General features: G+C 37.7%; 1 protein-coding gene across 1 annotated transcript in view; it reads left to right on the top strand.

Moving 5' to 3' along the window:
• Window positions 1-16,669, top strand: part of cacna1ba (calcium channel, voltage-dependent, N type, alpha 1B subunit, a) — a 207,398-nt gene that overhangs the window by 126,155 nt on the left and 64,574 nt on the right. Inside the window, exons 15-26 of the mRNA XM_055161489.1 lie at window positions 1,539-1,611; window positions 2,661-2,778; window positions 2,932-2,999; window positions 4,540-4,646; window positions 5,701-5,766; window positions 10,441-11,178; window positions 11,779-11,948; window positions 12,209-12,329; window positions 13,295-13,424; window positions 13,511-13,570; window positions 14,888-14,994; window positions 15,213-15,224. Of these exons, the coding sequence (XP_055017464.1) occupies window positions 1,539-1,611; window positions 2,661-2,778; window positions 2,932-2,999; window positions 4,540-4,646; window positions 5,701-5,766; window positions 10,441-11,178; window positions 11,779-11,948; window positions 12,209-12,329; window positions 13,295-13,424; window positions 13,511-13,570; window positions 14,888-14,994; window positions 15,213-15,224 (1,770 nt within the window). The remainder of the gene's footprint in view (window positions 1-1,538; window positions 1,612-2,660; window positions 2,779-2,931; window positions 3,000-4,539; window positions 4,647-5,700; window positions 5,767-10,440; window positions 11,179-11,778; window positions 11,949-12,208; window positions 12,330-13,294; window positions 13,425-13,510; window positions 13,571-14,887; window positions 14,995-15,212; window positions 15,225-16,669) is intronic.

Raw genomic sequence — 16,669 nt, 5'->3', positions numbered from 1 at the left:
CGTGTGAATGATCCACATTTATGCATATAATTAATTACCGCGGCGCGCACGTTTTTACGGTTAAAGGCTAATAGCGGTAGTTTATTTACTAGCTAGGAGTTATGGGTCGGTCACGATCGAAGCGGCTCTTAGAGCCGGCTCTTTGAAGCGAACAACGGGAGCCTGCTTCTTATTGGGAGCCGTGTTTTCTCTTTTTCTCACTTTTTCTCTTCAAGCCGCTTGTAGTTTGACAGCAGCAGCGGCTGAAAACGAAACTTTCAGAAATATGCGTGTGCACAGGATTAAAAAAAGTGCATATTTGGCTGCAGTTCAGCATAAAATGAATAAACCAGGACTAATCTTGAGCTCGAGTGAGGGAGAGAGATAGAAACCGAGTCCCGACACTCAGACCTGGTTAAGTTCTGGTTTAGTCCTGTTTCACACATGGTTTAAATCTGTTTTAGTCCTGGTTTAGTCCTTTTTCAGTCCTGGTTCAGTTCTGGTTTAGTCCTGCTTGCAACAAAACAATCTCAAGAGTCGCTTGGGAGCCGAAAGAGCCAGCTGCTTTAGTGAGCCGAGCCAAAAGAGCCGGTTTTCAAAAAAAAAAAACTGGAATACCCATCACTAGTAGCTAGAATGTGATGCAAAAATGCCATTAGGCCAATCTACTGTCTGTAAATATGATGTAAAGAGGCAGAACAACAATAAATGTTGCCTAAATAAACCCAATTTAGAATCCACTAGAGCCAAACCTAAGTTTTTTAAACAATTCAAGATTTACAGTGAATTTTTACATCACTAAATATATCGGCTATCGGCAGCTCCAACTCCCATTATATCCGTTTCATATCGGCCACAACAAAATCCATATCGGTCGGGCTCTAGTATTAAATGTAGTGTAGTATTGATTTTAAAAAGTAGATTTGATCAGCAATTTTCTTATTTTTTCCAATGAATTTTGTGTATTTTATTTTTGTTTGCATGAAGCTAAAGCTTGAACTCAAAACCTTTATTCAGGATGCTACCACAAACATGGTAAAAATAACCCTTAAAATCATATGAACTTTTCAGCCCTGTTCAGAAATGTAGTAGAGCAAAAAGTACAAATACCTGCTCTGAAATGTAGTGAAGTAAAATTAAAAAGTACCTGCTTTAAAATTTACTTACGTAAATATATCTAAAAATAAATCTACTAGTACAAGTACTTGACAAACCAAACCAAGTTAAAGTTCAGATCTGTGGAGAGGAAACCCTGCTCACAGTCAGAATGCCTGCTTTTCTAAGTATTTTTGAGCTATAAAACCACTTGTAATTGAATAAATGTAACTTAGAGCTGTTTAATGTCATACTGTGGAACATTCAAGGCAGAGCAATGGCATATCCATAGAAAGAAGAAGGTGACAGACCCTCAAAACAAAAAAGTTACATAGTGTGACTGTACACTCACCTCATATACATTGCATTGCAGTATTGATGGTTACTCTCCAGAGTCTGACAGACATTGTTATTGGCTGCACTTGGTTTACCTTGATTACACAGGAGTAATTTTCTCCCTGCAGGTTTAATTTTGAAGATGAAACGCCGACAACCAACTTTGACACTTTCCCAGCAGCGATCCTCACCGTCTTCCAGGTAAAGGTCAACCCAGTAATTCCCCCTCTTTTCTCTTCTGTGTCAGCATAACAGAGGGGTGTACAGTTGGACAGAATGTAAATAATATTAAATGTAGGTATTAGGTAAAAGTATTTGCAAAAACAGTTTGTCAAGTGTCTACTAGATGGGGACAGAGTTTTATAACAGCAAGAAGGTCCTGTGTTCTCTACCACAAACCTTGGATTTCCTGGTTTGAAATTTTGGAGAAGGATTTTCGTCAGTCACCTTCTCCACTTGACAAGTTAATAATATAAAAATATATACAATTGCATATACATTATCTATTGTACCTTTTTTAAACACCATAATGCAGAAAGAAGTAACCTAAAATGGTACTCAAAAAGTTTTTAAAGTCCAAAGTAATAAAATACATGTGCAATTTATTTGACAGCTTGAATATGTGACTACAGGCAAATAATTGTTTAAATATTCAATTAATATTAAAGAGCCTGTATTACACTATTTTGTAATTTGTTATAATGTTGTTTACTCATCAAAAACACACATAGAAATGTGTCTTGTTTCATTTCACATACCTGGAGCTGTATTTTGTTTCATTCGCACACTTTGAACACACAAACCCTGCGTATTTAAGCTGAGTCCTTCAATCAAACTGAAAACACGCTGTTCCACTTTGTGATGTCATGTGGTAATACAATAAATTCTCCACTGTGTTTTTCAAGTCTATACACCTTCACTAGAATTATTTGGATGATTTCAGCCCTGGAACTGCCAATCTCTACTGAACGAAAGGTAGAAGATAGCTGTTATCTTGAAAACTACTGCACCATGACATCACAAGGTGAAACAAGGTATTTTGAGCTTTAGAGATGTAGACATAATAAAGAGTTCCTCAAACATGTGTGAATGAAACAAAACACAACTCCAGGCATGCTAAGTATATTGTATTGTAACCAAGCAAATTTACGCAACAGAGTCACTCAAATACTTATAGACTGCCTCTCCTTCACACTGCATGCATCTAACCCTGACCTTTCTATCTGTTTTATATATTTTCCTCATTGCAGATCCTCACGGGTGAAGACTGGAACGCTGTCATGTACCACGGCATTGAATCGCAGGGCGGGGTCCACGGGGGCATGTTTTCCTCCATTTATTTCATCGTTCTAACACTCTTTGGAAACTGTATCCCACAAAATTGATCACCTCTCCCTGGTGCCTATCACATAAACAACATGGGAATTTCACATTGATTTGATAAACAGCTCCAATGGTAGAATATTGGTTTTGCATTATTGATTCTTAGATTTCTTTTTCCTTAACACTGAATGCAACCAGACACACTGTTAAATGTCTTCTTGGCCATTGCTGTTGATAACTTGGCTAATGCGCAGGAGCTTACAAAGGTAATTTATTCCTTCACTGCTTGAAGAGGAGGTCACTGTAAGAGTTATGGTAATTTTCAGGCTGTAATGTTTCTATATGGTTGGTTGAATGTTTGAGGTCCTTGGCTACATGGAAATGTGGGTGGTTCTGGGTCATAAACTTGAATTATATCAATATATACTACGCGGAGGAGTCATATCCCAATGGCACAATTCAGAACCACAATTTAAGAGTTTATTCTTGTAATTTTAAAGTGCCTAAGACTATGGTTGGACAACTCATTTCACTAAAACACAATTAGACCATTATAAGTAAGATTTTACTAAAGATGTTTCTTTTATTTTCCCAGTTTGGAAGTCTTTTAGGTTTAAAATTTTTCTTCCTGTTTGGAAATCATGGCATCGCACTAGGGAATTCCATAACTATAACTGTTACCTAGCAACAATGCTGTACACAGGGCCAGAACCTCTCTAATTCACACCAAAGTTAATATTTGCTGAATAAAAATATAAGAAAACACCTTTATTTTGTTGAAATTAAGTTTAAAAGGATTGGAAAATCCAGACCAATTAATAAGCATAAACTAAAGACTACAAATAAACTGATGCTGTTGGACTGACAAAAAAACGATGTGCTTGGTCCCAGACACAACTGCATTCGAAGAGAAAGTAAGAGGGGCTGGTAAAGGTCAATGAGGTGAAGTTCTTGGTGTGAGCCATTTCTTTTCAAAAGTTGGAGTCACGAAAATTCATGATTATAACGCTGTTGTATTACATTCATATTCCCATGCGTGGTCAGCACAGAGACTCCATAAAGAAGAGTACTAAGGGAGTGTGATGTCACCCATAGCGTTCAGCACCAGTGAAATGAAGCTTGTGATGCTTACAGTTACAGGGGCAAATTTGGAGCCAATTCCATCACAGTATTCCAGTTACAGAGAGAGGGGTAACAATTTTTCTATGTAAAATGAATTGGAGTCAATGGAGCCAGAAGTGCCCCCATGAACACTTCCTATTTGGGACCTGCTGACTAGTGGGTTAGCTATGTCCAGTTAGTCTATGGGTCAGCACCACAAAGCCAACGAGACCCAAGCCTGGATAAATGTAAAACTCAGAATGGGCATCTGTCATAAATTCCAGGAATTAACTACATAATCTCTCTGTAAGTGCTGCTGGGAGCTTCGTCATTTTGGTCGCAAAATGTTCGTATTAACCCGCTCTATGTGATCCTGGTGTTTTTATGTCACTATTTTGTACCTAAATAAATTCCTATTCTTAATATGGACCTGGCTCCAAAACTGCTAGCATCGTGAGCTTCATTTGACTTAAGCCGAACCCTATGGGCGACGTCACACTCCCTTAGTCCACTTCTTTATACAGTCTATTGTCACACATTATACCACAAAGACAAAAGAAAGGGGGGACAACGTAATCAGGTGTATCTAGTTCAGATTTAAATTGCTGAAAAGAAACTACACAAAAAGTCAGAATTAGCCTTGTTTTACTTGTTATAACCCGAAAAGTGTGTGTTCGTGTGTGTGTTTTTAACTATATTTTCTAGGATGAAGAGGAGCAGGAGGAGGCCATCAACAAGAAGCTGGCCCTGCAGAAAGCCAAAGAGGTGAAGGAGGTCAGCCCCATGTCCGCCGCCAACATCTCCATCACTGCGTAAGTCACTGAACCTTAATTATAACACTGTGTCTTTAATTATCTTACTTTAATTATATAGCATTAAAGGCTGTCTACAAGTAAATGCATTCACTGTAATAATGTTAGTGTATAAGTTTTATTTTTACTTATTTATGCTCAAATGTATTATTATTTATATTTTTAGGAAATCTGTTGTTTCAAAGATTCAGAAATAAAAAAAATAAAAAAAGCTAGTCAATAGTGTTTTCAATTGTATGCCTGCACTAAAATGGGGATAGTGTAATAGTGATGGGATTCCGCTACCTGCTTGTCTCCATGGCGATGCTATATAGTTCACCTGGAATATTCCACAGTATGGCATTACACGGACAGGATGTTTATTGCATTTGAGCAGGGCCACTACTTTCTTTAACTTGCTGCTTTTTTCCATAGAGACAGATAAATGAAATGCTTGACTGTGGAACATTCCAAAGCAATAACACCTTCACGGAGACAATAAAAGGAGGCAGATAGTGTTTACTGAAAAGTTTCTATCAAGTATCAAGGGAAGAATGGGTAGCTAGACCTGTGTATTGTGACCCATGTGTATTCCATAACCCTGAATGTTGTCTATTGCACAAACTTTGTCCTGTAGTTTGTAATATAATGTACACAATTTGTTTTAGAGTAGTCTTTGCTGTGTTTGCCTGACAGACTAAACCACGTCTACACCTTATCTTGTTTTTGCATGAGCGAAAACTGAAATTCTGCTTGTTTCTGGATTTCAGTATCACTCTTTCCTCCTCAGGTTTGGGCTGTAGTCATAAAACGCATATCTTACATCCATTCTATGTTTATGGAGAGAAAACCATTTGAAATAACTGTTACTATACTGTTTCCAAAGCATTTGTATATATCTCTATGCCTTTCTCTCTACAGTTCAGCCTGAGTTTTGACCTCCCATTGCGCTGAATGGTGATGGGCAGCTATATATGACCCAATGAAGCAGAGAAATTGTGTTAAAAAAATATACGTATATAAATGGTCCTGCAGTTTCTCTGACTTCATGCGTTTTTGTTTTGTGCATGTGCAGTTTTCTAACACGCAGTCGAGGTAACGCGCACTCTAGCAGCTCATCCCTCTGCAGCGTTAGCTCACTGTGAGTTACTACCTACAATTTTGAAATACAGCCATTTTCCCTTCTGTACTTACTTCTGTACTTCAATTCTGTACTTTTCTAAAATCTGTTTTTTAATTTCTGATTTATCTGGTGACCATTCTGCATTTGTTTGTGTGAATCAAATTACCATGTCGTTTGTGGTTACAATGTGTACATATGTGTTTCAACCCAATCCTGTTATTTGTAGCTATATGATATTTCTGCAGCTCCAAAGCACCTAGTTGAACCGTGCGGTGGAACTTATTAGCGTTTTTTAAGTTTTAATAACTTTATTTAAATCGACACCAGCAATTATCCACTGACTATAATTCTATAATGTTGGACAATTGTAATTTCATTATAACAAGCAGCAGATTTTCATTTAAGGTAATGCTGTTTTTGAAAAACGATTAAGTAAGTAATTTTCTTGAACATTTTTGTCAGACCCAGAGTCAAAGAATCCCAAGCATAGAGCTGTGGGCAGGGTAGTGGGCAGAAGAAAACAAACATTTTAATACTGGTAAAGACAATGGAAAATTATGATAACGTTGAAAGCTCATTCTTTTTTGCATGATATATCTCCTTTTAAGGTTCTTTATTACGGCGAAATTGTCAAGTTAAACTTTCAGCCATGTTATTAGGCTGTTACCTTCTCAAACGCAAGCCTGGAGTTGTGTTTTTAACAGCTACCTTTTACTTTTAGTTCAGTAGAAATCGGCACTTCCAGGCCAGAAATTATCCAAGTGATTCATATGTAGATTTCGTACACATTTTGACTACTTACTTACTACTGCAATTGTACTTTAAAATGGCTTTAAGAAATGTCACATAGGCACAGTGCACTGGATTGGGTTGATTTTCCTGTTGTCTGTTATTCTTGTTGTCTTTGATTACGGTGTGTGCTCACTCATCAGACAGTGGTGTATTCATTGTATTATTCATTGTATTATTCATAAGTATGGTTTTGTCAGTGCATCCATCACCATCATACTTCGTCATCCTTCGATTTACTCTATTACATTCTCTTCCATTTGTATTTGTTCTATGTCTTGTTTTGTGTATTGGATCAACAGCTTATTTTATACTTATAGACTAGACTAGACTAGACCACTATAATCACTTTTCCCCAAAATCTGTAACAAAAGCTGAAATACAAAATGTAATGTTGTTTAAAGGACACATATTATACAAAATTGACTTTTTTTTTTTTGCGACTTTAACCATGTTATAATATTGTTCTTCCTTCAAAAAGTACATGGAGTTGTATTTTGCTTTACTGACACTAATTAGCCATTCTGCTCCCTCTGAGTACTCAAAAAACATGCTATTTTGAATTTCCCAGGATTGTTACGTCACTGGTAAACATCTGGAAATTTGTGCGCTATTTTAAGTCCATAAATCAAATATTTTCGCAGAACCAAATTGTCTATGGTCTGAAAATAACCATTATTTTAAGTTCTAAAAGAAAAAATACCTAAGCAAATGTACTCAACTGCACTTTTAATGCATAATATTTGTCCTTTAACACTCGGTATATTTATATAGCCTGATTATGAACAGCCTTTTTATAGTTTGAATCGAAATTATATGTATTAATTGTTATGTAATTAGTAGTCTATTATATACTGTATTTTTTTCTCTAAGTTCTTGTTGTCTGTTAAGTTCCTGTCCCTTGAAGTCTCTCCTCTCTGTCTGTTGCTTCTTCTGTGTGTCAATAGGAGTTATGTCTGCACCCCAGTCCATCACTACCTGAGGTAAAGCTAGCCGCCTGTTAGCATGGCGGTTTATACCTGCCTCATTATCACTGCAGGGTCAAGTCAATACAACCCAGGGGTGGTGCATTTCCATATTATCTGACCATATATGGGCATTTTTGTCATTATGTGTGTGTCCTGTCATATGTATTCCACCCAATTACACATCTTTTATATGCTGTGTAGGAAGGTAAGTAAGCATTACCTGTGATGTTGTATTGACGTCCATTTAAATTCTTGACATCTGACATCTAACTTAGACTTATACAAACTTGATTGATCCACAAAGGAAATTACACAGGAGCTCATACATATAACTAACCCTAACCCTAACCCTATATTATAATAACAAAGAGTAAAAATATAAAAGGTAATAATACATTCAAAATAAGTAGCAAAAATAGCAAGAGTTTAGAGTCAAATAAGACAACTGTATAAATGTAAATGTACAAGTAAAAACAAGATACAGAAATATAGCAGTACAAATATGTCTCGGCTATATACAAGACATTTTTAGTCCTGTTTATAGATGTTCCCAAAAGTGGCAAACTAAAATATGTCTTACTTTGCAATTTCCATTCCTACACCAGTTTCCAATGGTGTCCTATAAGGGCTTCACAATATATTGCAAAAATACCAGCATTGCATTATTGGCTGATGCAATAATCGATATCGCAAGGAAATAAAAAAATGAAAAAAGACAAAATTCTCAATTTTATTGAAATTAACTGTTTTTTTGAAAGTAAACTGAGCAAAAAGGCTGATTTTATTCCAGATCTTCTTTGTTAAGTTTCACTTTGACCCAATTTTTATTTTAAATCAGCTGAACGTATTGTGGCAAAAAGTATATAAAAAATGTTGCTATAATCATATATATAAAAAATATCCATCAAATATTGCTGTCTTTTTTCTCATATTGTGCAGCCCTAGTGTCATACATGGATGTATGAAGCCAAAGTGAACAAAAATATAAAAAAGCATTCACATAAGTATTTTTGGAGTTAGCCACTTTTGATCACATGCAGTATGTTGTGTTAGCTGTGTCTTTTACTCTTGGTAAATCTTAGATAAAATGACTTATTTAAAGGTGCATTGTGTAACTTTTCTGGTGGAGGGTCCGTCACATGCTTTTCTCCTTGGAGATGTTACTACTTTGTCTGGGATGCTTCACAGTGTGGCGTTAAACCCTCCTATCTTCATGAAAGATTTAATGCCATACTCTCTTGGTCTGGTCAGTGCAGTGACCAGACCAAGTTACAGGCCGGATCTGTTTAGAGGCACCCCGCTCAGTCAGCACACATTTTTTTCTAGGTATTTTTATGCTGCAAAACCACCTGTAATTGAACAAATGTAAAGTAGAGCTGTTTAATGTAACACTGTGGAAAATTCCAGGTAGAGCAATGACAGCTCCAAAAAGACACAAACAGGTGATGAATCCAAAAACCAAAAAAAAGTTACACAGTGCACCTTTAATATTTCTGCTCCCTTCAAATACTGTCCTGAGGTAGTGTTCTGTTCTGGTGCTATACAATATCAGATGTATTTGCCCTGATTTGATTTAAACCTCTCCCTTGTTGTTACAGTATCCAAAGTGCATGCGTACAATCATTTCAAAGTGCTGTATTGCAATCAATGGAGAGCTCTTGTATGTCAGAGCATGGTTCCACGGCCATGCTTGGCGCTGCTCAGGCATAACCCACGGAGAAGTGTCTTTTCACGGCCGACAACCTTGATTTATAACAGCAGGGGAGGTTGCATTGAAAGCTCCATTGCACCTCGGTCATGCTGTAAATCATTCAACATCCAGGGGGCGCCGTGTAGAAAATAAACTGCTGTTTCATGTGCAAGTTGCCAGTGTAAAGTCGTAAAGCATTAAAGGGAAACTAGATCTGGCAGTGTCCATTTGGGCTGTCAACAGTGCAGTGACTCTTGAATTAAAGGTGAAAGTGCAGATTTGATTCTGTTTAAGTCCACATAATTTAACTTACTGTACATGTTATTTTGTAATCTAGATGAGTACAAAATTCTGTCAACAATTCAATAGTGTTTTAGTCAATGATTTAGGGAGTCAGTTTTTATGTTAACTGGCTACAGTCCAGAGTGTACACTGCCTGCAACTCTTAGTTAGAAGCAAGTTAATTTATAGTATTATTTTATTGTGATTAAAGGGCCCATATTACGATATTTTAAGAACTAGGTTATAATGTTTCCTCATCAAAATCATACCCAGAGCTGTGTTTTGTTTCATTCATACATGTTTAACACACAGACCCTGCATATTGAGGCTGAGCTCTTCTCAAACTGGACACACTCTGTTCCACCTTGTGATGCCGTGTTGTAATGCAGGAAGTGCTACACTGTGTTTTTTAAACTTTATATAGCTTCACTAAAGTAATTTAAATAATTCCAGCCTTGAAAATCCTGATCTCTACTGAACAAAAGGTTTAAAAAACGTTAGATGTTGAAAACTACCGCTTCATGACATCACAAGGTGGAACAGAGCATTTTGAGGTTTGGACTAATTAATGAATGATTATTCAAACATGTGTGAATGAAACAAAACACAACTCTGGGTATGTTTTTGATGAGCTCACAAGAGTCAATTTAATTTAACATTTAATTTAACGGAGACTCTACATAATTTATACTGTACTGTACAAGTTTAAGCAATTTTGGAAATAAGTATTAGTATAAGGGGTGATGAAGTTCACAGATTTTTTTTAACTAATACATTTATGAAACTGTATTTATCAAACTGGCAAATTTCACCTGGTGACATCAAATCATGTACAGTTTTAATGATTTTTTTGTTTTGTTTGTTTCTCTGACAACTGGCAATTATTTCAATGCAAATATCTCCATATAAGACTGTATAAGGTATGTACTGATGTTGACCTGTTCACCTCTTCCTCTCTCTTAGTAAGGAGCAGCACAAGTCGATGAAGACCATGTCCGTGTGGGAGCAGAGAGCCAATCAGATGCGCCGCCACAACCGCGCCAGCTGCGAAGCCCTGTACGACGAACTAGAACCCGAAGACTTACCCCGAATCTGCCCGCTCCGACCGGACATGAAAACACACAGAGACAGACCTCTTGTGGTTGAGCCCCATGACGGTCCCATACTAACCGACCACGTAAACCCCGCCCAAAACACGCCAGAGGACCCCGAGACTAATGCTGAACCCGCTGTGCCCACGTGCCACCAAACCCGCAGACATCACAGACACAAAAATCGAAGAAATAACGAAAATGGTGAGAGTGGGAAAGAGGGTAGGCACCATGTACATCATAGTCGCTCCAAGGATCCAGATGGGAAGAGCAAAGAGTGCAAAAATGAGAGGTCCCGGAGCAGAGAGGGGGGCAAGAGGCATCACCACCAGAGCTCAGTGGATGACAGCGCGGGGGTCACCAGTGAACGAGAGCACAGGCACCATCACTCGCACAGGCAAAATAGGGAGGGGAATGGAACGGTGAGCACGGGGGGCAGGGGGGAGAGGAGGTCCAGGCACAAGGATGGACGGAGCAAAGAGGGAGACAGGAGCTCGAGCGGGGCCAACGGAGAGAGAGAGAGGAGGAGGCACAGGACCCACGGCTGCAGGGGACAGTCCACGATGGAGGGGGAGGAGGCTAATGATCGGGAGAAACATCACGGTCAAAGGTAGATAGCAATGTACTTTATAAACATGTCTTAAATCCAGAATAGTTTTCATTTGAGTCTTAAAGGTGCACTATGTAAGTTTTTTGATGCAGAGTCCACCATCTGTGGGTCTCCATGGAGATGAGATAACCTTTAGTTGTTCCACAAGTTATTATTATCTATGTACCTTTTCATAGGTTACCTGGCCAACTCTTATTTAGCAACAATATTCCCAATGTGACATTTTGTTTTCCCATAGCATCTTAAATTTCTAACGGTTACCTTTTCATAGGTTGTCATTACATAGGTTCATAGGTTGCCCAGCCAACCCATTTGTGATAAATAAAAGCTCTTCATATATCTCTTCCATTTACAGTTATGAATCAATAAAATTAATCTGATAATTCAAACTAATATGATTATAAATATTTGGGTTTCATGCAATGCTTCTATAACTAAATGTTAATGATACTGGGAAAGCAAACTCATTTGAAAGACTGGAGCAGGCTAATACCGTGTAATATCAAATTCAAAATGCCACTAGTTTGACCCCTATAATCACATAGAATGGGTTACTGTTTCATTGTATTGCCACTTATGAGTATAATGGTATAATTTCAGGTTTGGTGACTCAGAGGGGGAGTCTCTGGCCATCTCCCCACAGAAAGGCACTGAGTCATGGCCCACAGACCAACCTGAGGACTCAGACAACCAGAGGAACGTGAGGAGAACTGGACCTGTCCCTCCTGTAACCATTACCTCTCCACCAGGCGACACCACCATCATACAGAGTGAGAGGCACACACTTATATACAGTAGGTTACCCACACATTTCACATCTTCATTTCACTTTGTTCTAGATATTGTATGTATTGGTTGAAACTGGAAAATTATACTAACAAGCACAGTCAGCTAAAATAATTTTGTATGGAAAACTATGTCCAGAATTGGCATTAATATTATTATTAAAAGTTAAACTTTTCAAGCAACAATATACACCATTGTTTCAGCCACTCTTTGACTGTCTTACAATATACAATCCTTTATCCAGTGAACAGCATTGACTCTGAGACCATGCCCATGACGGAGAAGAATTTGGAGGATCTCCATCCCAGTGGACCAAGACCCATCCTGCCGTACAGCTCCATGTTCATCTTTGGCCAGACTAATCCGTGAGTAGACTTTTGGCTGTTTTATTCACACATAAATCTTCTCTCCTGCTGCCGTGATGCAATGTTTCAAAAGATGTTGTTTTCTTATGATGACATATCTCTGAATAGATACAAGACACAAATACAATACAGCATACAATAGTGTGTCTGCAGAATGAAAAGGGAAACTGCTGACAAAACAGCAACAAAATGGTAGACTTTTTTTTTTTTTATCAATGTACTAGCAGTGATGACAATGGATTCAGTCTTAATATCTACTGGTCTACTTTGAATACAGAAAAGTTAACTTTTGGCTCTTCTCCTCCTACTGCTGTAACACAGGATCTGCTGACGCTACCTGACCAGTTCTCCTGTTAAAGGACCCATATTATGCTATTTTCTGATCTATGTTATAATGTTGTTCATCATGATCAAAAGCATACCTGGAGTTGTGTTTTGTTTCATTCACACATGTTTAACACACAAATCCTGCATATTTATGCTGAGTTCTTCTTTCAAACTGAAAACAGTCTGTTCCACCTTGCAATGTAATAATACAGGCTTCCTTGTGTTTTTAAACTCCAAACACCTTGCACTAGAATCATTTGGATAATTTCAGGGTTGGAATTGCCAATCTCTAATGAACTAAAGATAAAAGGTAGATGTTAATATGAAAATTACTGCTACATCACATCAAAAGGTGGAACAGAGCATATTTGGGGATGCAGACAGCCTCATAATCCAGGATTACTCAAACATGGGTGAATGAGACAAAACACAACTTTGGGTATGTTTTTAATGAAGTGACAATATTCTAGCATGGCTTAAAGCTCACAAAATTAAATTCTGTGTAAAGGACTTTTAAACTGCACTGAGACCTTTGACTGAGGCACAAATACGACAGAGCAACATAGTGTAAATGTTGCTGCATCAAACCTTGAATTTACCTCGAGATCAATAATGTCTCTATCTGTGTTTTTTCATAGTGTGAGGAGGCTGTGTCATTACATCGTGACTCTGCGATATTTCGAGATGTCCATTTTAGTAGTGATCGCGATGAGCAGCATTGCTTTGGCTGCAGAGGACCCAGTGTGGACCAATGCACCTCGGAACAATGTAAGACACTCTGCATGTATACAATCATTTACTTCTAAAACAGACTTATTTTTGGTTTGTGTTTACCATTTTGTTCATCTTTCCAGGTGTTAAAATACCTGGACTATGCCTTCACTGGAGTTTTCACTTTTGAAATGGTTATAAAGGTAAGTGTAGCATCTTAAAAATAAATTCACACTCTGGTCTTCATTTACATTTTGCAGTTTGCACATCTTATATTTTCAGAATGTTAATCTTAATTGGACTTTGTATTTTGCTTCTTATTTGGCAAGACATTTCTTGTCAGTCAAGGTGCATTGCGTAATTTTTCTGGTGGAGCATCTGTCACCTGCTTGTTTCTGTGGATATATCATTGTTCTGCCTGGAATCTTCCACTTTATGAAATTAAACAGCTCGACATTACATTCATTAAATTACAGGTGGTTTTATAGCTCAGAAATACCTAGAAAAACAGACATTCTGAATGTGAGCGGGGTTGCCCCTACACAGATCTGACCTGTTTGGTCTCCATGATGATAGAAAGGTTTAATTCCATACTGTGAAACATTCCAGACAGAGCAGACCAAGGAGCAAAGCATTTGACAAACCCTCCAACAGAAAAGTTACACAATGCCTCTTTAACGAGCAAGCACACAGCAAGTGAGACTTCGACCTTCAATTTTTACACAACTTGTAGAATTCTATAGTTAAAGATGCATTTTGTAACTTTTCTGGTGGAGGATCCGTTAAATACTTTTCTCCACAGAGATTGCTCCATTGCTTTGTCTGGATTGTTTCACAGTATGGAATTAAAACATTCTGTCTTCATGGAGACCAAACCAGATCAAGTTACAGGTCAGATCTGTGGAGAGGCTACCCCGCTCACAGCCAGGATGTCTGTTTTTCAAGGCATTTTTGAGCAATAAAATCACCTGTAATTAAATAAATGTAAAGTAGAGTTGTTTAAAGTAGGAACATTCGAGGCAGAGCAGTAACATTTCCATAAAAACAAGCAGATGATGAACCCCCCAACCAAAAAGTTTTGAAGTGTACCTTAGGTAGTCCTGACCCCTGAGCAAGATGGGTTTGAAGATGGGTCCTAGGTCGTGACAGGTGCAATGGATTCACTGAAGGATGGGACAAATGCAAAGGGGAAATTTCTGTACAGGGACAATAACATGTACCTTTTCTTTAACCTTAATATACTGTAATATATTTACCAATTGCAATAACATGAAATACATGTAATTGCTAAACTGCTACTTTAGCAAGTCACAAAGTACAGAATATACAGACATAAACTTCATAGAGGGGTGAAATCCAGGGGACCTCTCTCCCAGCACAACATCCTAACTACGATTTCATTGTGTTTTGTTTTGTGTTGGTTTTCTACTCATCTGTTTGAGAGCAAATTTTACATTTTGCTCTTCTTCTCATCTCATTCCAGTACTACACATCAGTTTACCTGCATTTGTTCCTTTCAGATGGTAGATTTGGGCTTGCTTCTCCATCCTGGCTCCTACTTCCGAGACCTGTGGAACATTCTGGACTTCATAGTGGTCAGTGGGGCGCTGGTGGCTTTTGCATTTTCGTAAGTACACCCTCTTCTTGTCATCAATTACCACCTCACCAATATTATTGATGCAAAGTGACTGTCCATTTAAGTAATCAATTTACAGCTTGAAATCTGTTGTCAAGCCCCCAAGCGTGTATCTGTAGAAGTGGGAGTATATGACCAAGCCTTGTTGTCTTCTTGTATTGTGTGAATTGACCTAAGCTTTCTGTTTTTGTGGCGGGATCGTTTTAAAGGAGCTTCATGGGGTAATGCCTCCTCTACCTCTCTCATGCTGCCTGTGTGTGTTATCATTACTATGTTATTGTATGCACCATAGTACACTACATACTCAACTAACCAAACTGCAAAAGTCATGCCAAGCAATCACTTCATATACGAGGTCTTATCTGGACTGATGATTATGGGAAGCCCAGAGAGGTGGTATGGTTATGCAGGGCAGTAGACAGAGGGGGACAAAGGGATCTGTTGTCCCGGACCCCAGGGTTTTCGGGGTCCAAATTGCACCCTCTTCCTATTGAATAATATTAGAAGGGGGGCCCATGTGAGACTTTTTGCCCTGAGCCCCCAAAATTCTGTTAACAGGCCTGTGGTTAGGAAATAGTGTTTGATAAAGGAGTACAGCGGCAGATTTAGGTCTCAGTGAAAAAAAATATTAACAAAGATTAGAAGTAATATCTGAACATGCACCTAATTTATTTCCTCACTTTCATTTATTTTTGTGAACTCTGTAGTGTGGCTCTGAAAATTGGCTCAACAAAAAGAAGTGCAGAAACTGTACTTGCGGTATATTAAATAGGTTTCTAAAACACAGTCCCAGATACACTATAAAGACAGTAGTAGCAGGAAGGGCATCTTGCCTAAAACCTTAAACCAATCTGAGTTTCGCTTTGAACATAAATACATATAAATATATAAAATCTTTGTTGTAATCCAAAATGATAAAAAGTAAACAACAGAGCCTTTGTCCAACTACATCCAACATGCTGTAAAAACACATTTCCCTCTATTTGTTTAATATTATACTATAGATATAATGATATTAGTCAGTATTACTGTTCTAAAAATTCTAAAATTTCAAACTCAGTTCTGATCATAGACTGTATAAATAAATCACACTCGCTTAGTCCACTTCTTTATACAGTGTATGATTTTGATACTATAAAAGGCTTGGTACAAATTTCCATACCACAATGGAACAACAGATTGTAATAATAATAAAGTAAATAATAATAGTTTCTGTAATATAATAATGTCTTATACCAGTTCTGATCTGTTCCATTCAAGTGTATTTATATAGCACATTTCCTAGATAAAAACAATTCTAAAACTATTCATGCCAGTTCCAAATTTTGTTTTGTCATATTTATGGGATTTCTTTTCAGTACTGATATTAATCAATACAAATGTTAGCATCAGTTGGTATCTGTTAGACAACTCTATTCATTATCGAAATTACCACTTTCTACAAGGCGTACAATGTTTCCACACAGCTATAGCTAAAGACACATTACAGATTATTTTCTAATTAACCACAAAGAACAGAGATAAATATTCAGTCACTTAAAGCTTGCTAGCACTTTACAGTAAGACCTACAGTATATGAAGTCAAATTGCTTGTGACGATGGATGTTTTTTGCAGTCTCCGGGCACATCTCCGTCTTGTAGTTCATTTCTAGACTTGCCTGACTGG

This window comes from Boleophthalmus pectinirostris, unplaced genomic scaffold, assembly GCF_026225935.1.
Source record: "Boleophthalmus pectinirostris isolate CB_2022bp ecotype Guang Dong unplaced genomic scaffold, ASM2622593v1 HiC_scaffold_4, whole genome shotgun sequence".
NCBI classification, from domain to species: Eukaryota; Metazoa; Chordata; class Actinopteri; order Gobiiformes; family Gobiidae; genus Boleophthalmus; species Boleophthalmus pectinirostris.
The sequence above is the reverse complement of the archived record's forward strand: the minus strand, read 5'-3'. Positions and strand labels throughout refer to the sequence as shown.